General features: G+C 49.8%; 1 protein-coding gene across 1 annotated transcript in view; it reads right to left on the reverse strand.

The window, feature by feature from the left end:
- Window positions 1–22,312, reverse strand: part of GRIN2A (glutamate ionotropic receptor NMDA type subunit 2A) — a 445,817-nt gene that overhangs the window by 83,741 nt on the left and 339,764 nt on the right. The window contains exons 6-9 of the mRNA XM_004705852.2: window positions 15,573–15,778; window positions 9,345–9,513; window positions 9,079–9,232; window positions 3,473–3,598 (exon numbers count right to left, since the gene is read on the reverse strand). Coding sequence (XP_004705909.2) covers window positions 3,473–3,598; window positions 9,079–9,232; window positions 9,345–9,513; window positions 15,573–15,778 — 655 coding nt within the window. The remainder of the gene's footprint in view (window positions 1–3,472; window positions 3,599–9,078; window positions 9,233–9,344; window positions 9,514–15,572; window positions 15,779–22,312) is intronic.

Consider the following 22,312-nt stretch of genomic DNA (forward strand, 5'->3'; position numbering starts at 1 on the left):
TGTCCTTCTGCAGGGACTGGCCTCTTCTGACAACATGTCCAAAGTATACGAGACAAAGTCTCACCATCCTGGCCTCTAAGAAACACTCTGGCGATACTTCTTCCAGCAGAACCGTGTGTCCTTTTAGTAGTCCATGGGACTCTCAACATTCTTCTCTAGCATCAAAATTCAAATGCAGTGATTCCTTTATCATCATGATTCAATGTCCAACTTTCACAGTCTGACTCACAGAGACCCTATGTACAACAGAACAAAACACTGACCCGGCAAATTTACCCAACGTTCAAGGGCAAGTGGAAGCTGTCCCTAAATTGGAAGTTTGTAATTATCCCAGGGTTAATGATATTGCAGTTAACCTCCATTTTTATCCTCCGAATGCACCCATTAATCTCAAATGGAATATGGGTCCAATTGCCTCCACAACAACTGCTTCTTTTGTCCCGACACCGGAACTCAATGGAGCTGGCTACTGACAATGAACATGGGGCTCAGGGGTCCTGAAGAAGAACGTTGATTAAAAGGGGGAAATTGTAAGACAGAGTTTCAAACGCTCATGAAAACCAGGCATTCTAGAGCTACTGAGACTGGGTAACCTTGAAACCTATTACCCTGGGGAAATCTTTCAATCTTGAGCCAAAATGATGCCCTGAGGTCATCTTTGAATAAAACAGTAGTTCAACCTAATTAGGAAACAAATGTTCACAGGAAGCCCTGTGCACCTTAAAAAGAATAATCAGCATGTGAGCAATTGACAATGGCAACTTGAAAGGATGGATGAGTAGCTCTGGGGAGCATGTTACTAATGGTTGTTGAGACAGGTGGCCTGACTTGTAGAATGTAACCAATGTCATTGAATTCTCCAGGTGGAAACGGCTGAAGTGTGTGTACCTTGCTGGGCATAGTTCCATGGAAGGAAAGAAAGAGAGGAAGGGAGGAAAAAGAGATGGAGGGAAGAAAGGGAAGAAATAAGAGTGGGGTGGATGGCTCCATCCATTCATCCAGCCGTCTCCATGTCCATTGCTCTTAAGTCCAACAAAGTGAACCCCTTCTCTTGGCAATGTGAACATGTGACTCACTGGTCTTCCTGCTTCCACTGTTGCAAATGTTCACAATACCTTCATCAAGCGATTCCCCTGCCTCTCCAGATGGTACATGTTTCATGATCCCTCTTCCCTCCATAGTTTTTATTTTATTTTTTACTGTAGAATATATATATGGAGCCCCACTGGTGTAGTGGTTAAGTGTTGGGCTGATAGTCCCCAAAACACCAGCAGCTCCAAGAGAAAGACTGGCTTTCTCCTCCTGTAAACAGTTACAGTCTCAGAAACACACAGGGGGTCACTATGAGTCGGCATTGGCTCGATGGCAGTCCGTTTTACATCATATACATATATCATATGGATATATTATTCCTGCATTTTTTCACATGGACCGTATAGTGGCACTAGGCTTATCATGTTATGTAACCGTCACCCTCATTTGACCCCAAGTTTCCCCATCACCCTTAGCTCATTGTCCCCTAAGCTTTCTCACCCCAGGCACCACTAGCAGATGCTGGTCTCTGCAGTGCCTCATCTGGCTAGGCCTGTAAGTAGGGCCGCACAAGAGTGGCCCTTCTGTGGCTGACACTGAGTTCTCAGGATACTGCGTGCAGCGCTCACTCACGTTGTCGCATGCAGCAGGGTTCTGCTTCTCTTTATGGCTGAGTAACAATCTACTATATGGCTGCAGCACATTTTGCTTATCCATTCATCTCTCGGTGGACATGAAAGCTTTTGAAGCAAATCTGAACTGCTTACTGGGGTCACTGTTCACCCCATTCAGTATGACTTTGTTTCTTGGACACACCAAGCTAGTGTCTTTCCTTTCCTGCCCCACTGAGTGGAATGTTTTTCTCTCTGAAAGAGGCACGTGACCGGATCTTTCTCTGGCCCAGCTCCCATGCCATCTCTTCAGAAAGCCCTCCCCAGCTTGACCCTCTGTGTAAATCGGCTCTGTGGTCTGTGCTTACTCATGAATGGGTTTCATGCGAGTTTTCTCCACAACCAAAGCAGAAGTTCCCCATAGGTCAGGGATCGCTATACAACTTGCCAGAGTCTCTCCCGCCCTGGAACAGGGCCTGGCACCTGGATGGCACTCCCTGAACATCAGGCAAACCAGTGGATTTCCAACTCGCACAAACCCTGATGCTGCCAATGGGAGAACTAACTCCACAACAGTATGATCCCCGTAAAAGACCCCTCAGAGCCCACTCTGTGGGCTTGTGAGCTACCTTACCCTTTTTGTAAGTGAGCTGCCTTTTTGGTCGTGAGCTACCTTCCCCTTTGGGGGAAGGCTGACAAGCCCCTGTTCCTACACACTGGCTCAGCTGTGGTATTTGGGCTGCGTAGGGGTCACTGGGGCTGGCTTAGACAGCCATCACCATTCCTCACTGGTGGAGAAGTGGGAGTAGTGCCCTACAACTCAGGTCCTAACAGATTCATGTGACCTGTTGGTTGCTGCCAACATGGAATCTTTCAAGCAAGAGTGTGGAAGATGGAAGTGCCCTTAGGTGGCCATGTCACAGAGATCTCCGGTCCTCAGCCACACAGATCACCTGTCGAGGCAGACATCCGGCCCTAGCTCTGACTTCTTAGCATTGTGTACAGAATAGAGTCCACTCACAGTGCTGCAATGAGTTCTTCAGCACTAGTGTGTGTGTGTGTGTGTGTGTGTGTGTACATCTCCCAATGAGTGATAGCCAATCAATGCCTCCCAGATCAATGTCCCTTCCTACTGACTGCCACTTTATTAAGTCCAATGCACTAAAATTAGGCACTGCAAAGGACCAAAAATAACTCTTTGTGGGTGGTAAACTCATAAACCATTTTCTAGTCATATTTATCAAGTGAATGCAAAGGTGATTAAATAGTTTGAAGCAAGAACAAAACTCATGGCCCTTGAGTCAGTTCTGACCCATAATGGCCATATAGGATAGGATAGAACTGCCCTTGTGGGTTTCTGAGACTGTAACTCTTTATGAGATTAGAAATCCTTGTTTTTTTCTCCTGAGAAGCATCTGGTGGTTTCGAACTGCTGACCTTGTGGTTAGTGGTGCAACCCATAACCACTACATCCCAGGGCTCCCATGAATAGGTTGAAGGATGCTCTTAAATTGATATCTATATACCGCCTGAACTTGTGACTCACTATAATTTTAACAGCTCTTTTAAAATTACATGTTCCCCACTCCCCCAAAAGCCAGCTTTCCAGGCAAATTAAAATATCGATAGTTTTCCCTTAACAACAGGCTCCACATTGCAACAACAATTCAAATGCTTTCTTTTGAGTCACCCTTGTCCTACTTGTAAGGCATGGAGTGCCAGTGAGCCTGCACTGTTCACATACTGATAGACCGAGGGGACATGGGACAATGCATTCTGAAGTGGAGATCTTCACTGAAGGGGGACTGGACTCCTGAAAGTGTCCTCACCTTTCCCTTTGGCTAAGTTTCTGTTGTACCCCACGGGGCTGAAGTACTCAAAGACGAAGACAGCGATGGCCGAGACGATGAGCAGCATGACAAACATCATCACCCAGACGGAGGCACTGAAAGGCTCTGTGGGAGGGAAAGGAAACAAGGTCAGCCCGCTCTTCAGCTCACCTGGCGCCCATGGGACCCTCAGGCGTCCACCGACCGGTTCTCAGAGAAGAAGTTTTCCCTGTGTGAATTGAATCATCCAACAAAAGCGAGTCATTTGTGAGACTTCACAGAACATGAAGGAAAGAGAGAAGAGAGTGGAAAAGTTTACAAAGGGATACTATACCTCGAGCAGGAATATCTAAGACCCAGGGAGAATACTAGAATGCAGATAGCAAGGCCAACGAGATCCTACATAATCAGAGGCATCCTGGGGGGCAAAGTCGAAGAGGAACAAAATTAGACCCTGAATCTTAAAGGCTTGTCTTAAAACAAGCAATTGTTTAAGTGTGGTGTCAGCTAAGTCCACACAAAAGAAGTACACCAGTGATCCAAGGATTGCAAGTAATAAAGTCCAAGATCAGAGGAGGGAATGGTATTGTGACTTAAATTCTGAGTACACGGTTAGTTTGACAGGGAAAGACAAGAATCCTTTTTCAGAGTTTCCACTTGGATTAATTCTCCATTGAATTCCCTTGGACCACTGACCAGACTGTGAATAGTCTTGCCCTTAGACAGAATGCACTACTGCAGATATAATGAGGTTTAAACTTAACATTTTGGCATTTTAAATTTGTTCTAGTTTCCCTTATATTCTACGTTCGCTTGGATTAAAAACGATCACTTTCTAAGCGTGAACTATGGGCAGGCCAACAATACCTCAGGAACAGTAGAAATTTCTTATTTTTAAATTTCTTAGTTCTGATAAAATTGGTAAGACTCATACAGAACCAGGCCAATAGCATCCAGCTTCTCATTAAAGTCTGTGAGTACATAACACAATGAGCGGTCACCACAAATTCCATTTTAATGAACTTAATGTATAACAAGGAGGATATGTGAGTCCCAGGGTCGTGATGAGCTTCTGTCTGAAACGGCATCATACATTGGTTCTGATGTAAAGGCAAATACCTCACTGTTTTTCTTCTACTTTTTATTCTTATTGCCTTTTCTTATCAGCATCGTTATAAAATAGATGGTCATTAGCTCTTTGTCATAACTTGAGTACTTTGTAACTTGGGGGTTATCTCTGTACCTGCAGATTGATAAATGGGAGGAACAGTTTGTGGGGTGGAGTTTGGGCTGTGCAAAACTTATTCAAAAGCAACAAGTAATGGCACAATTTACTTGTATTAAATTACACAGGATGAGTGCCAAGAAGTTAATGAGTCTATGGCTGACATTTATCTTTGTTAAATTTAGTCAAGTAATAAATAATACTATGCCCCTCAAATCATAGTAATTTGGTAATGAGGTGTATCCACCAGAGGAAAAATAAGTGATAATTAGGAAGTTAAAAATGACTGAATCCTCAGGAATAGAGGCATTATTCTCCAAGCTGGACGGACTACCAGCCAGGACTACCAAGAGAGCTTTGGTTGTGTAGTGGCCACACTTTGGCCTGCTAACCACAAAGGCAGCAGTTTCAAACCATCAACCCCTCCACGGGAAAAGAGGAGGCTTTCTACTTCTGTAAAGAGTTACCCAAAAACCAACTCACTGCTATTGAGTAAACGTGGGCTCATTGCAACCCCCATGCGGGTTTCCAAGACTGTAACTGCTAACGGGAGTAGAAAGCCCAGTCTTTCAGCCTAGGAATTGCTGGTGGTTCTGAACTGGCAACCATGACACTCTCAGGAATCCTGTAAAGAGTTAGTCTTGCAAACCCACAGGGGCAGTTCTACCCTGTCCTATAGGGTTGCTAGGAGCCAGAATTGACTGGATGGCCGTGAGTTTTGATTGGGTTGAGGGGTAAGATTAAAGGCAGGACCAGGGCGCTGTCCAGTGTCCTGAACAAGGCATCCTGTTGAGAGGCTGGGATAGCCCTTCCACTGCAGGTTGTAATGATTAGATCACAAAGACATGTCAGGGGAACCCTAACTGTATTCTTCTCCTCACATGTCAGCATGTTTAACCCGGCCGGGGGGTTGGGGGGAATGGGGCTTCTTATGCATCCTAGCTCATAGGTAGGAAGTGGTGGGGAGGGATAAGACTTGACCCAAGATATTTCTCACTTGCAACTGTCAGCATCTGTCCTTGTAAGTTGGGTGCCACCTGCACCCTCGAGCTTCTGGTCACACGGCATGACATAAATGTCTGCAGTTGCAGTATTCTGGTTTCAGTATTCAGTGGACTTTTGTCCAGACAAACACGCACACACCAGCGGGGAGAGAAGCATCAAAACAATGGCGGATCACGGTCCACGGCATCTATGGAATGATCCAGAAATATCTCTAAATAGCTGTGGACTGCATCTCCTGATAGCTCCAAACATACCACAACTGTCCAGGGAGAAACTTCAATCTAAGAGAATCCTGGTCAGCGTTTCTTTGGATTAAAAATAAATAAATAAAATACAACCTACTTGGAAAGTCTTTAGAAAGAACTGAATGGAAAAATTGCCAGAGATGTCATTTCTGTCCTTGAAGAGTCACTGGTTACAGATTTGACACAAAAGCTGAGAGGTTTTACCTGCAAGTGTTTCCGATGGAAGTTAATGGGATTTGCGGAGGAGAGGGGGTCGGAAATAATGAAGTGTGGGGCCATCAGATTGCCTCTGTTTGGGCTCTTCCAGATGACTGAGCCAGCGAATGGAAAAATGCAGCTTAGCATGGTTCATTATGGCTTGCAAAATCTTCAGATAATGCCTATGCAGACGGTGGGGGCCCCAGCCCACCGAGCTGGCATGTAATTTAATGACTAGGGGGAAAAAAGAAGCTTGCTGGGTGAAAACAGGCTGCAGGACACTGTCCCCCAGCCTCGCTTTGGCTTCTTTTCCTTGAAGGGTACAGCACAGAAACAGCCCGGATGACTGGCACGCCGTCTCCATTTAGGCAGTGATGTTTTCAGATCAGTGTTAAAAGGAACCGTATTTGTAATTGGATTTGTAATTGGCTAAGTTAGTAAAAACAAATCCAGTTGAAACACATATGGATACAGCACGGTAGGGCTGGGGTTGGGTTGGCTAAATTTACCAGAAAGACTTGATTTTTTGTGGAAAGGTACCAGTGGTGCAGGTAAGTTTAAAAATCTGGAGAAACTGGGTGGAGACCAGATTCAATACCAGCGACCTATTTTTAAGGAGACAGGTCAACAGGTATTTCTCTCTCTCTCTCTCCATGAACTGGGGAAAAGTCCTCTCAACCTCACTAAGGAGATGTGTGGACAACCTGGAAAGAGGAAACAGATGGCTCTGCTTCTTCCTTGTTCCCATAAGCCCAGTTGCCCTAACCCTTGCCTATTCTCCAGAGAGGAGGCTTCCTATTTAAGGAAATGAGGAGAAAAAACAATCAGCTCAACCAAAAAAATGGGAAAAAAGAAAAAACAAACTCAAGGTCTTCAAGTGGAGTCTGATTCACGGCGACCCCGTGTGTCACCAGGATGTCTGCAGGTGTGAACGTGGTGAGGCACATTGCCAGGCCTGTCTTCCATGGACCTGCAGGGTGGGTTTGAACCATCAACTTGTGGAATGCAAACCATTCGCAGGGCCCTTCAGAAACATTTTGAGGAGGGAGTGGCGGATCAACAGTCATCGAGGGTCTCAGCCTGCTGTCACCATCAGTCTGCTGTGTTTCTTTTCTGTCGCACAGCAAGGCCCTCTTCTCAGCTGTGGGTCCCTTCTCTCCCTCAGACAGTGGGACAAAGGAGCCAAGATGAACGAAAGTGTGTATCTGTCAAGGTCGGTGCTGCCCCCACAAAAGTTGCATAAAAAAAAAAAAGGAAAGCAGAGAGTGAAAAATCAAATCCAGTGAGTGGCAAGGATTTCGAGGGCTTAACTGGATTATCAAAAATGAAAATAGTAAATCCATATGTCTCTGTGAGTAAAGCAAGTATCCCAAATCCTGTTAGTCAACATGTCCCTCAGGAGAACGGGGCATCAAAAGTTAGCCTGTTTGCAAAGACGACATAAATGAACACAGTGGACAGACAGGGCTGGGGGCTTAGGATCGATCCACAAATTGACTCGAGTCTGACATGATCTCAAATTACTAGGGGGAAAAATCTTGGAAGTAGGGTCATCTTCCAAATCTTGAAGCAAACTCACTCCTTACAGAGGGATAAATGGAGAGCTAGACATCGACGTTCCAGGACCTTCAAATGCTGCTGTTGTGCCTGGCTGCCCCGAGCCCATTTCATTCCTCGTGCCCCGTGGGAAAGATCAGGACTGGCCCAGCAGATTCCTTGGGCTGTGACCTGCACAGGCCACCAGGGCTTCCTACTGCCAAATCACTGGGTGGGTTCTAGCTGCAGTGGCTGGGAGCTAATTGCTGAACCTGGTACCCCTGGGGACCGTGGATCTTCAAACGGCCACTCCCAAAAGCCACTTCTAGCAGCAAACCTTGAAACACACCCTGTGTTTTAAAGAAAAGAGCAAATCATGCTTGATGCTGTCAGGTGCCGTTTCAGCTAGTCTAGCTACTGAACGCAGTCAATACACTGTGACAGTGCTGTGGAAAACCAGACCATCGGAAACCTAGGCTGACCTTACTGTAAAACGCTTCTTAGGCAAAAGCATCGGGTTATGAAACGGTTCAAAGAAGAATCCCCTCTCGATACCAACCCGTCAGCTTACGGGATAAACACCTGAGCACATTTAAAATAGGATTCGATTCATTTTAAGGTGGTGCATAGGTGCAGTTCCAGTCCCTTCTGTTTTGCTTATCAGAATCGAACAAACACACTCACGGCCAACAAGTCCACGCTGACTCATCGTGCCCCTATAGGACAGGGTAGAACTGGCCCTGTGGGTTTCCGAGACTCTAACTCTTCATGGGAGTAAAGGAAGTAGAAAGCCTCATCCCTTTCCCTCAGAGCAGATGGTGCTTTTGAACCGCTGACCTTTGGAATCGCATCAAATTCGGAACCACTACACCAACAGAGGCGCTCACAGGTTAGCATAAATCCTTGGGTAGGCTTTGCTATTTTCACCCTTTCTCCCAGGAAAGAAACGCCTGTCATTCTAGGCAGAAGGAGCCCCTGGGGTGGGCTGATATATAAGAAAGGAAGGAGTCTGAGCAGGTTGTCATGAGCTGTGGACAAAGAGGCTTAGGATCACGTGTTGCAGGCTTTAAGCCATACAGCTGCTAGTCTGCATTCTATGCACTACAGGCCAGGATGTGAATGTGCACGGTCCCTCATGGTGCAAAGATTAAGCACTCAGCTACTAACCAAATGGCTGGTGATTCAAACCCACCCAGGGAGAAAGGACCTGGTGATTAGCTCCCGTGATTACAGCTGCACTCGGTCCCAAGGGGACAGAGGTGGGCCGGGGTCATTGAAATGCAGCATGCCCTGGCACATGCTGGTGGGTTCAGCCTGCTTGCCGCCACTGTTGGATGAAAGGCTCAGAATCTCAGACTGCACACAGGAAGGCGAGGGAACCCAGGACATGTGCCTACCTAGGAAAGCCGAAGGGGAGACGGTGCCATTGCTCCTGGAAACCATGACACTGATTCCCGTCTCCACGAAGGGCACTGAGAAGTCCACCACTTCCGACCGCTCCTCGTTGATGGTGAGCGAGCCCACCGCCATGACCGCCCGCTGGTAGACCACCTGGACGCAAGGTGAGAAAAAACACAGCCTTACTGCTTAGCCCCCTGCCCTCCCCAGGGGGCTTCAGGCCCCAGGTCTGGACTAGAGCGCGCGCGCTGAAAGGGTGACTCACCTCACCGATCATCCCATTCCACACATTGTTGACCTTCTTGCCGTGCTTCCCGTTGGTCACGAGGTAGAGGTCGTAGGTGAACTTCACCGTCCTGGAGAGCTTCTTAAGGATATCGATGCAGAAGCCCTTGCAGCACTTTTTAACATTCATCCCCTCGTTGGTGGAATTGCTGCGGGCAAAACCCCAGGACCACGCAAGGTTAGCTCTGGGAGATGTATGCACATTCTTTAGCTATATTACGTCACTACCCTGTTTCCCCGAAAGACATCCCCCGAAAATAAGATCTACTTACAGTTTTGCCTGTCGCTGAAATATAAGGCATCCTCCCGAAAATAAGACCTCCCTGAAAATAAGGCCCCCCCGAAGCTACCATAACTCTGTACTCTGGACTGTAGCAGTGGGCTCCGCCACACAGCTCACTGTTGGCTGCAGCGCAGCCGGAGCAGACAGGAAGTGCAAGGTCTCTTTTAATAAAACAATAAATGTGTACTGTATTCTTCTTCATAGAAAAATAAGACATCCCTTGAAAATAAGACCTAGCGCACCTTTGGGAGCAAAAATTAATATAAGACACTGTCTTATTTTTGGGGAAACAGGGTAGTTTGCAGATGTGGCATGGGGGGTGGGGGTGGGTACAAGAATGAATGAATGAATAAGGAAGGAAGGAAAGCGTTTTTCTAAAGACCTGCAGTGGGTTCATGCAAGCACACGTAGAAAGTGTTCTTAATTACCCCAGTAATCATGACCATAGTGAATGTTTCCTGAGTAACTATTATTTGCTGGGGACTCTGATAAGTGCTTTAAGCTCCAGCCTTAGAAGCTGTCAGTATTTGTACAGTTATATATATCCTTATCTTATCATGGGGCTGCTAAGACTGACTTATCACTTACCTTCACCCACACAACCCACCCCCCTCTTTATCCAATGTCTATGATGGTTGTAAATTCCAGCCTGACCAGTCCACACAGACTGGTAGGGGTGGGGATAAGGCAGTACAGTCTTTATACCATAGTTAAGAGCCACCAATCACTGAGGGGCAAGCACAGACTGAAGTGGCCTCCCACACTCCCCAAGCCGAGGGTGGCTAGCTCAGAGTCAATGTCCAAGCTCTACGGTGGTCCTCGTCATAGCCTTAGGGTGGGCAAGCAGTGGTCACGGCAGGTGAGGAGGGCTGCAGTGGTAAAGACAGGGGTGTCACTTCCCCCTGGTCCACCCATCCCTCCCTTCCTCTGTCCTGTCGCCTCTGCTCCCAACACAGTCTCCTTGGGTCAAAGTCATGCAGACCGTTTGCTGGCCTCCTGGACATGAGTATTTTGGATGCAAATGACCACTGATGCATTTTCACCTGACAAACGGCCGCTGAGGGCCTACATGAGGAGCCCTGGTGGTATAGCGTTACCCACTGGGCTTTGATTCTCAAGGTCAGCCGTTCGAAACTACTAGCTGCTCCTCCAGAGAAAGACAGGACTTTCTACTCCCGTAATGAGTTACAGTCTCGGAAACTCACAGGGGGCAGTTCTACCCTCTCCTGTAGGGTGGCTAGGAGTCTTAATCAGCTCCATGGTAGTGAGTTTGGTGTTTGGTGTTTGAGAGCCTACATTGTGTGAGCCATGGAAAGAGGCCCTGGGGACAGAGAGATGAGGAGAGATGGGGGAGATGTGACCATTAATATTATCACAGAGTGGCTGGTGGGTTTGGGCCATTGACCTCTTGGCTAGCAGCCAGGCACTTGAGGATAGGGCCCCCTTACCACACAGACATCTGTAGATGACCACATGTACCCTTCCTTAGCTCCCCTCCCATCTCTCCAAAGAAAGGGAGACTCACAAAAACAAACAGGGGAAGAGGTACCCCCAAAGTCACACAGATCACTGGACCCAGGACTTCCTCAAGGTACCAGTGCATGAGAGTGTGTCCACAAGTCACACAGAGCCAGTTCAAATCCCAGATCTGCACTGACAGCAGGGGGTCTCAGGCAGCACTTCCTCGCTCACTGAGTTTTGAGTGTTAGCAGAGAGGGTTGACACTCCCCTGGTCGGCAGTCGGGAAGGTGAAGCAGAGCCAGGAGCATCACCTGTCATGTAAGTGCTTACAAATGCTAGTCCTCTCATTCCACCACAGTGTGACAGCTCGGGTCTGATTTGATAGATAGCCTGGCACTTTCTGCCCACGTCTCAGCCCAACCGATATTTCCTGAGCTTTCTCTCCATGTTTCAAGACCCAACTCCCTGTTCAGAAGTCTGCTTTCTCAGCTCAATTGCCATTTCTGGTAGCTTCCTGGCGACGCGTTGGGCTGCAAAAATGCGAGGTCAGCAGTTCACAACCTGCAGCAGCTCCCAGGGAACAGGGCAGGGCTTTCAGAGTTACAGTCCTGGACACTAAGGGGCAGTTCTTCCCCGTGACATAGTGTCACCATGTGTCAGCACTGACTCAATGGCAGTGGGATTGAGTTTTGGTGGGTGTAATCAGAAGACTGGAGGTGCCCTCTCAACGCTCCTCCATTTCCTAGCACCAGAGACCCAGTATTTTCCTGGGAGAACATCACCGAAAACCCCACAAAAACCATCACCTTGGCCCGCAGACATCAAGCTGCCCCAGAGATGTTGCTCTCAGGACAGACAGCTACTGTATACTAATCCTGGAGCCCAGAGAGCCTAAGAATCCCACGGCTCCCGGGGGAGTCACAGACTCAGGCGATGGAATCAACATCTCATGTTCCCAAATATAAAAAAGGGGGACTGCAGGCTCCGTCTCGCCACTCTGAGCCCATCAGCTGTTGATCTTTGAGGAGTCAGGGCTGTTGTTATAGAAACCGGCGCACGTGGGCTCACTTTCTTCTGACAGACCAGCCTCTAGACCGATGATCTCTCTGTCTTCTGCGGAAGGCTTCTGCTTTTCAAGACCTGGGAGCAACTAGCAGTGGTTGTCAAATCTCCGAGGCCCTCCTTGGTCGGCCCTTAGAAGCAGAAGCAGGCGTCCTGGTGGCGCAGCGGTGGAGCGCTGGGTGGGAGGTATTTCAGCACAGGAAGGGCCCCACGGAAGAGAAGATCTAGTGAGGGTCTGTTCCTGGCCAGATCACCAACCTAGGAGACCCTCTGCGCCAGTTCGGCCCCGCCCTCCAGGGCCGCGAGGAGAGGGAACCACTGGACGGCACCCCACAACAACATAGACATGTAAAGAGCAGTACCGCTGGGCATGAGACCAAATGGTTGGCAGTCTAAGCCAACCCAGAGGGGTTTGAAATAGAGGTCTGGCAATCTGCTCCCCGCCCCCAATTGGCCATTGAAAGCCATATGGCGCACAGGTCGCTTCCGACACCTGTGGGTCTGCCCTGAGTTGGAAGCGGCATGACCACGGGAAAGGAGGTGCCGTATTGAGGCTGCACCTCAAACACAGAAATGGGTCTGCAGACCTGGGTCGTGTTTTGGTCTATGATGCACAGGCCATAATGAGCAGGGACCGACTGGACTGCACTGACCACAGGAACAGCCAAGGGTCTACTCTCTGATGGGCGTTGGTCACCCAGCATCGTCCATTTTATGAGGCTCTGCTTTAAGAACCGCTCCTCCTCGCCAAGCCAGGGCCCCCTGTGACCATTTACCCACACGGTTCCCTCCAAACCTCCTCCCTTCAACTGAGCATCGCATGTGACTTCCTAGTTTCTCACCTGCTGCTGGAAGGCTCGTCCCCAAGTTCTTCTGCCTGGCCCTTCTCATTCTCTGGATCACCTTGAATCTTGCTGGGGTGGCAAAAGGAGCCCCCTACACCTGACACCACTCTCTGCCACACCTCCTCGTTCACTCCTTTCCTTCACAGGTTGACACGGCCTGGGGCTGCCCAGACCCTTCCCTGGAGAGTTATTCTTTGAAATGTTTGCTGTGTGGCTTGGTGCAAGGTCCTCATCTGCCCCAGGACCAGCACCCACCACATAGTCTCGACTCAGTGCTCGCTTACATTCATCAGAGCTGGTCTGTTCATAACTTCAATGTCAAAGAGGTGCATATTAATGACCTTGTCAATTTTTTTAATTGCTGAGTGAAAATGCACCTTCACAAACATCCCCCCAAAGATAATCAAAACAATTCTGGTAGCCTTTCCCATCTCTATTTCCACATGTACACAAAATAGATAAATAAACATATTGAATAGAAAACTGAAACAGGCAATTCCCAATACTTTATTTCAAGTTTTAGCAAAAGATTGGGCTGGAGATTGAAATGTGGGGGTAAGAACATCTCATCTCAACAAACAACCACAACCCAACAAACTCACAGCGGCACTGTGGGACAGGGTAGATTCGCCCCTGTGCGTTTCTGAGACTGCAACTTTTTACAGAAGTAGAAAGTCCTGTCTTTCCTCCTGCATAGAGAGCTGGTGCTTGTGAACTACTGACAGTGCAGCATGTAACCACTACACTCCTAGGGCTATAAGCACGTGTGCTGTGCCTGGTCATGGGGGTACAAAGACTGAAGGGACAAACCACACCCCAGGGTTTAGGCAGCTCACAGTCTAGGGGGAAACACTGGCAAATTGAAAACCCGAGAAGGGGTGAGAAAGGCAGAGACAGAGAGAGAGAGAATCTAGTAGAAGGAGGTAAATTCATCCAAACCGAGGACTCAATGGCTTAAAGGACACCTGATTTATCCAGGGGAAAGAAAATGGTCAGAAAAGCCCCTTTCTGTTATAAAAAGGTACATTTCCATCCAACAGGAGGCTTTGTTTTTTGTTACCGTTCCACCTGTCCCTGATGCTGTCCAGTCAATTCTAACCCACAGTGACCCTGTAGGACAGCTCAGACGCAGACTGCGGAGTGGCCAGTGGGTTTGAACTTCTTAGCTTTGGGGTTAGCAGCTGTGTGCATACCCGCTGCACCATCAGTGCCCCTGAATGCCCCGCGGGGACTATCTCTGTGTGTGTTTGCAATAGGAAAGACCCTGAACTGGGCCTGGAGCTTTATGCTTCCCCAGAGGAACCCTGGGGCATAGTGGCTATGCCTTGGGCTGCTAATCACCAGGTTAGTAGTCCAAAAGCAACAGCTGCTCTGAAGGAGAAAGACAGGGCTTTCTACTCCGCCAAAGAGTTACCATCTCAGACAGTCACAGGGTGGTTCTACCCTGCCCCATAGGGTCACTGTGAGTCAGCATCGACCAGATGGCAGTGAGTCTGGTTGCTCTGTCTGTCTTTTTAACGGACCTGGGGCTCAGCCTTCACTTGGAGACTGAGAGAAGGGAAGAGCTTCGATCCATGCGTGCTGCGGTCAATAAACAAGGAAGCTAGCAGGTCATTGAAAACACAAAGCTCGGCTTGTTGTCCAGTCGTTTCCAACTCAGGGGAAGGCCCAGTGGGTGACGCAGAGAGGAGGCCACTCCATGGGCTCTCAAGGGCTAAGTCTTTGGAGACACACTGCCAGGAGCCTCTGAGGGAACGGAAACCACCAACCGTCTGTGCCACGTGGGCAGGGTCAGTCAACAGACAAGGTCCACCTTAGTCACTCAACTCAAAAAGACTCACAGCCATCAAGTAGATGCCAACTCACAGCGGCCCTCCAGGGCAGGGGAGGGCTGTCCCAATGGGTTTCTGAGAGGGAACTCTTTACAGGAGCCTCATCTTTCTCTTGTGGAGTGTCTGGTGGTTTTGAACTGTTAACCTTGGGGTTAGTAGCCCAACTTGTAACCACCACACCACCAGGGCCTTCATCACAGCAATTAGTAATGAAAGGGAACGGATGCCAGGAGCCCTGGATGGGGTATGCCCTGCACTACTGAATGCAGGGCAGCAGTTCGAACCCATCACCCACTCCACAGGAGAAAGATGAGGCATTTTGCCCCTGTAAAGATTTGCAGCCTCAGAAACCCAAAGGGCAGTGCTACCCTGCCCTGTAGGGTTGCTCCTTATGAGTTGGAATTGATTCAATGGCAGTACAGTTTGTTTGTTTTGGGTCTTAGGTGTGAGAAGATCCTTAAATGGAGGGGCGCTTTTTGAATTTTGAAAAGTTTAGACCAAGAGAAAGAACGAAGGGGGAGGTGGCAAGCTTGGGGAAGGGGCAGGCAAACAATCAACGCACAGATAAGAAATAATTATTGAAGGAAGTGCCTTGGGAGTCAGACCAGGGTCTGAACCTCCAACCTTCTAGTCACTGAATACTTAACCTCATGGCATACCCAACCTATGGCAGGGTAGACACCAGTGTCCACACACCATGTGTCTCACCAGGTGGGCACACTCACTTGATTCTGACGAACTTGCGGCAGGGCACCGTGTTCCTCACGCATGACTCAGTCAACGGGTCGATGTCTTCCACGATGACAAAGGGCGCCTCCTCCAGGGTGACGATGCTCAGATGGTTGTCGTCCGGCTCACAGTCGGAGAAGGACTTGTATCGCGGCCACACGGCGTGCCTCAGGCTCAGCGTCTGGTTCTCCCACTTGCCCACCTGCAACAGAGACACAGACACCTGTGGGCGGGCTGGCACCACCCACGGGGGCCAGCTCCAGGGGGACCACAGTGCAGCAAGTTACGGGACATCTGCTGGGTTCTAAGAGACCTAGGAGGGCAGAGGAGTGGCCAGGCCCCTCCCTAGATGAGAGCTCCCTAGAACAACCTGGTGTCCAGCCTGAGGTCCCTCTGTTGTCCTGGAGACAACACCGCTTTTGGAATCTGGGTTGTTTAAATGCACAACTCTGCCATTTACAGGTGGGGCAAGCTCTTAGCCAGCAGGAGCCTCTGCACCCTCATGCGTCACACAGACAGGGTCCTGTCTGTTTCAGGAGGAGGCTGGGGGCACCCAGTAAGGCAGGTCGTCTCTCTCTCACCACCATTGAGTCCATTCTGATTCATAGCGATGCTATAGGACAGAGTGGAACTGCCCCTGTGGGTTTCTGAGGCTAACTCTGCGTGAGCAAACGTCTCCTCTTGCTCCCTCAGAGCGGCTGGTGGTTTTGAACTGCTGACCAAAGCAGCCCAATGTGTAACCACTACTACAGCGGACTCCTACTGGCAGATTGTCGGGACACCATCGTTTTCTTTAGGAGCTCTGGTGGCGTAGAGGCTGGACACTCAGCCACAAACCTACAGGTTGGTGGTTGGCACTGGTCGAGCCGCTCGGTGAGACAGAAGACATGGATTTGCTTTCCAAACGATGAAGGGCCTAGAAACGCCCCACGGGGCAGTTCTACCCTGTCATCTCAGGCCGAGGGAGTCAGAATTGACTGGACGGCATGCAGTGTTTCTTGCCAGTAAAGCGCACAGGGGAAAACGGGAAGGAGGGATTTGGAAAGATGGGGAGGAAAAAGGGAGGAGGGAAGGGCAGAGAAAGCTGAGGATGAGGACCGAGAGGATGGAGCTGAGGGAAGCCATCCGAGGGCTGGGGGAGAGAGCGGGCGGGGGCGGGGGCAGGGCAGGTGAGGAGACTTAGACAGGACCACTTGATCTCTGAGAAGTTCACTGGAAGCTGCAAGTGAAGGTGAGCTCTGATTGATCCTGAAGAGCAGAGACTGTCACTGCTTAGCGAACATCAAGAGCTGTCAAAACACAATCGATTGCATTTCCTCCGAGCAGCGGCCGGCGCCTTACCAGAATCAAATTGAAGGCTGTATGTTTTGAACTCTGATTTCATTTGGCAGCTTATTGGCACTGCTCACATGCGCTCTGGGAGAGGGAGAGCTGCCCCCAGCACCGGCTTGCTCCTTCCTCCCCTGCTCGCAGATGCCATGGCAGTGACCCCCCACCCCCCGACGGGTCAGCGTCTGATTTGTTACACTGACCAGCAGGAAAGGCAGCATCTGCAGAGCTCAGGGCAGGGTAGGGATTTGTCTGTTGCTAGGACTCACTCACCTCTCCTCCTGTAACACACATATCATTACAGATGAAGCGCAGGCTCCTAAGGAGAAGTCAGACTTGCTGGACATGGGGAGGGCCAAGGGGGCGGGGAAGGCACTCAGTTCTCTAGGGTGACCTCATCCTCCAGGCTGGAAAATTCCCCATGGGGCCAGAATTGTCCAATGTTGCACACGGCTTCCTTTACCAGGTAGGAAGGGCACCTGCGCCATTTGGTTAAGCCAACCATGTCCACCGCCTCATACGGGGATCTGTCGGGCGGGCTGGGAAGAATGTGGGGTCCATCAGAGTCTCCATTTCTGCAGCATAGGTTTATGGGACTCCTGCCTCCTTGGAGCTGACTGTCTGACGAGGGCCATGCACCAAACCAGTAATAACAAGTCATTACATGGATGACAGGCACGCTTCTCCTTTGGGGGGAGGGGGTGTTGTGTCCACCTCCTTCCTTCTGTTTCACTTGGAAAGCTCAAACACAACTTTCAAGAGAGGCTAGAGAACGCAAAAACTAAGAGAGTGGGTGTTTCTTCTCTCTCTCTCTCTCTTTTAACAGAGAGATGATCATTATTTTCCTTTCTGATTGTGGCAAGCATAACCAAACATACGCCAACTCTGCGATTTCAATCGTGTGGTTCAGTGGCTCTGACTATATTCCCAAGCTCTACAACCATTCTCATCCTACGGTCCCCAAAGCATTCGGTCACTATTAATTTTTAGGGTCATTCTAACATCAGCCTTATCATTCTTTTCATCGTGAGACTCAAATCATGACACATAGGCATGATGTCAGCAGGAACCCTGGTGGCTCCGTGGTAAAGCATTGGGCTGCCAACCCAAAGGCCTGCAGTTCAAATGTGCTTACTGTTCTGCAGGAGAAACATGAGGCAGCTGCTCCTGATGGATTCACAGTCTCAGAAACATGGCGGGGCAGTTCCCTTCAGGCCAGGCAGTGAGTTTGGGTTTGGGGTTTGGGTTGTCATGGCTCCAACTCCTAGACCTCATTTCTTCTTCCTGCGCCCTCTTAGTTCAAAAGGCTAACATCTCTGAGAAAAACCAACTTCAGAGACAGCCTCTGTCTCCCTGTATCCACACCTCATGTGGAAGGAGCCATCCCCCTTAGACTATTCATCCTCTGGCCCTGTGTCATCAGCCAGCAAAGATGTCAAGGTTGGGCTTTTGTTCGTGTTCATTTTCGTTTTTGCTGTTGACAAGAGTTTGGCTTTTGAAGTCAACAAGAGCTAGCTATTCATGCTGGCTGCTCTCAATTGCTGGATGCTTAACCTCTCCGAGGTTCCTGTCCTCCCTGTGTGCGACCGAGTAGACCATGCACAGAGAGCAGTGAGCACGGACTTCACGAATCAATAGCTACCAGACAGCCGCCATTCTTCCGTTGTCAGCACGGAAGACACAGGTCCCATGCCACCATGTCTGTGGCATGATCCCTGCTTCCTCTCACGAGATAAGGTGTCGCACCTCCCTCCATCATAGACGATGCCAGCATGGTAACAAGGCCACCTTGTGTACTTCTATGTAGTGAGGAAACATGCCAATGTCCTCATTGCTTGAATCCCCACACATCCCTCCTGCTAAGATCATTATCCTAACTCTGTTCCAGGGAACCCAAGTGCAGAGAGGTGATGGCATGACTCTGGACACACCCAGGGTTATACTATGGGGCTGCCTGACCCAAAGTGCCCGCCACTAAGTATTTGGTGCTGCTATTATTTAATCTGTGGAAATGGTTACACATTGGACTGTGATCCACAGGGTGGGCAGTTCAAAGCCACCAGCAGTACCCAGGAGAAAGACTGGGCTTTCTACTCCCATAAACAGTTACAGTCTCAGAAACCCACAGAGAGTCGCTATGACTCTGCATTGACTCGGTGGCAGTGAGTGAGTATGACCATATTAACTGGCTCTCTGGTGGTGCAACCGTTAAGCCCTAGGCTGCCTACCCAGATGGAGGAGGTTCAACGCCCCCAACCTCTCTGTGGAAGAAGGCCTGGGGATTGGCTTCCATGCAGACTATAACTTAGAAAACCCTCTGGGTCAGCTCTAGCCTGTCACGTGGGCTAGCTGTGTGTCAGAATGGACCCCACGATACCTCACAACACCAATGACGTCACCAGCGGGGACACTGGTAGAACATTTGCTTCCATTCCAAAGATCTTGATTCAATTTTGGGATGTGATCGGTTTCTTTGTGTGACAACATGGCAACTGTATGGATGGATGGAGTTTAGCCTGTCAATCAGGTCGCAGCTGGGTGACTGCATTTGGAGGTCCCACCGAGATAAGTGGCTCTCTAGAGGTGGACCACCCTCTCTCTCTCCCTTCACCTTCCTGTCGACAAGTCCCGCTGAGACTGTGCGAGCCCTGTGACGCGGCCACCGCCATTGGATCCACACAACTCTTCACCCACCAGCCTGTGCTCTCCCTGCATCGTTGCAGGTGGCTGTGTGGTCTGAAGAGGGACTTACGGACTAGTAGCAGACTTATGGACTTGATCTGGACTGGGCTGGGATATGTACTTGATAGATATGTAATTACTCCTTGATCTAAAGCTCTGTCTTAGAGTGTCACTGGATTTGTTTCTCTAGCCAACCTGGCCTCACACACTGGCCATTACACCTCATCTTAAGTCTCCACTGACAGATGAGCTGAGGCTCAAGTGTTGCTAAAAGTTTCCGTGAAGCTTCCAGGCGAAACAAGTTCAGACTAGAAAAAAGGCCTGGGGATCCACTTCTGAAACCAGGCAATGAAAACCCTCTGTATCACAACGGCCCCACCAGGACCACCCAGAGGATGGAGCAGGACCAGGGAACGTTTTGTCTCCTTGCACCAACAGTTGCCACAAGTCAGAGACCAACACCTGGTAAAAGCCTCAGCATTGACTCAAGCCCCTTCCTTCCTTCCTTCCTTCCTTCCTTCCTTCCTTCCTTCCTTCCTTCCTTCCTTCCTGACAGGATTCCTCCCAATGTACCACGAAGCAAGGCAGAGACCATTTAAGTGGCAGAATCCCTAGTGAGTGACGCCATTGACTATATCACATACACCACGCCGCGGGAATCCGGTGAAGACAAACAAAGATCCTGCAAAGCTTTGTAAGCTCTCCCAGTACAGCCGCTTTCCAGATCTACAGTTTCTCTCTCCTCTTCCCAACATGCCCACAGGTCCTCCAGTGGGGGCGGGGGGCGGTGTACAGGACGTGCTCAGGTGCTGGGCTGCTGGTCTAGTCACTACCCTAGATCCCAAGAGCCCTTACCTCCTCCTCTAAGAGGCCCCTAGGTAATGAGCATGCACCTTAGTACCTCATTTCAGACGCCCCCAAATCCCAAGGCCAAAGACAGGGAGAACAGGCATTCTCCACATTCTCATTCTAATTCCCTATTTACAGCGACTATGAACGAGCTCAGGCTTGTAGACATATTTAATCGATAAACAAACATGTTCAGGATTCATTCCACAAATATTTATTGAGTGGAGATGAGCTGGCCACCAAGGAGAGTGCAAGGAACCAAGTTCTGACTCATGGGCTTTCAATCCTACAGAAGCCCTGGTGGCACACCAGTGAAGCACTTGGCTACTCACCAAAAGGCTGGTGGTTCAAACCCACCCAGCTGTGCTGGGGAAGAAAGGCCTGACCCTCTGCTTCTGTACAGATGAGAGACTAGGAGGCCCACAGGGCACTTCGCCTGTGTCACCAAAGTGACCAAAGGCTCTCTGCGAGTCGAGCCTTTACTTGGTGGCACCTAACCACATGTTGCCAGGAGAGACCAGTCCTGGGAGAAGGACATCAGGCTTGGTAAAGTAGAAGGGCAGCACACAAGAGCAAGGCCCTCAAAGGAATGGATGGACACAGTGGCTGCCACATGGGCTCAAGCCCACGGACATGGGGGAGGGCCGGGCAGCGTTTTGTTCTGTGGCACTCGGTCACTACGACTCACAACCCACCCAACCACACCTAACAACAACACAGCTATGACATCAGACCAGAGTCAGATAATCACCCTGATGGCTCCGGCATACCACCCACCCACCCACTGCCATCGAGTCAACCTTAATTCAGAGTTCCCCCTAGGGCAGAGCAGACCGCCCGATAGGGCTCCGAGGCTGTAAACAAACCTTTACAGGAGCAGATTGCCTCATCTTTCCCCCAGGAGTCAGCTGGTGGGTTAGAACTGCTGACCGTTCTGACAGCAGCACAGTGCTTAGCCACCAGGATTCCCTGTTGAAAACGCCATTCCTGCACATTTCACAGAGAAAAGCTCTGTCCTTCTCACAGGCAAAGGCGATGACGACAAGGCCCGAGAGACAACGTGCTTCTGTGCTGTTGCTTCTAAGTGTTTTACACGTTGATCCAGAGAATTTTAAGACCACCCCACCCTTCCTGTTATCACCTCTGTTTCATAGATGGGGAAACTGAGGCACAGAGCTCTAAGCCTTGTGCCTGCGTCCTCATGGGCCGAGAAGGGCAGATTGAGATTTAACTCCCGGACGTGTTTTCAAATCAGTGAAGAAAAGCAACAGTGGTTTCCGTGGAGGGTTGGGGTGCGAGGGAAAAAAGACGGGTAATATATACAATAAATATCACCTCGGCCAGATGATCAAGTTCCATCACCACAGGGAAGAGTCACTTTGGTCACATGCACCTGGATGTAAAGGGCAAAGAGTGTCTGTGCCCCTGTGGTCTCTGCCCAAACACTCAGACCCTCGATCTACACCTCATCAGGCCAAGGAGACGCAAACACTATGCAGCCCAGACCCAGGCTACTTGAGAGGCAGTCGACCAATGCCTTCCCAGCTCCCCTCCACACCGCCAAGGTCACCGGGGACCCAGTCTGAGAAGCAGCCAAGCAGAGCCGGGGCACCATCATGACCACGTGTCAGTGTGGTGCCAGGATTGGGCAGAGGCAGGACACCAGGTAAAGCAAGGCCACTGGGGTCAAGTGTGACCGCAGTTGACAGATGAAGTGCTGGTGGCACGGGGTTCCAGCACTGGCCCTGAGGCCCACCAGCCGCTCACTACATGAGGCCGTCTGCTTCTGGAAGATTCACAGCCCAGAGCAGTGGTTCTCAACCTTCCTCATGCCGCCACCCTTTCATACAGTTGTGGTGACCCCCAGCCATAAAAT

Source organism: Echinops telfairi, unplaced genomic scaffold (genome assembly GCF_000313985.2).
Source record: "Echinops telfairi isolate 266 unplaced genomic scaffold, ASM31398v2 ScPeMD7_5;HRSCAF=22, whole genome shotgun sequence".
In the NCBI taxonomy this organism is placed as follows: domain Eukaryota; kingdom Metazoa; phylum Chordata; class Mammalia; order Afrosoricida; family Tenrecidae; genus Echinops; species Echinops telfairi.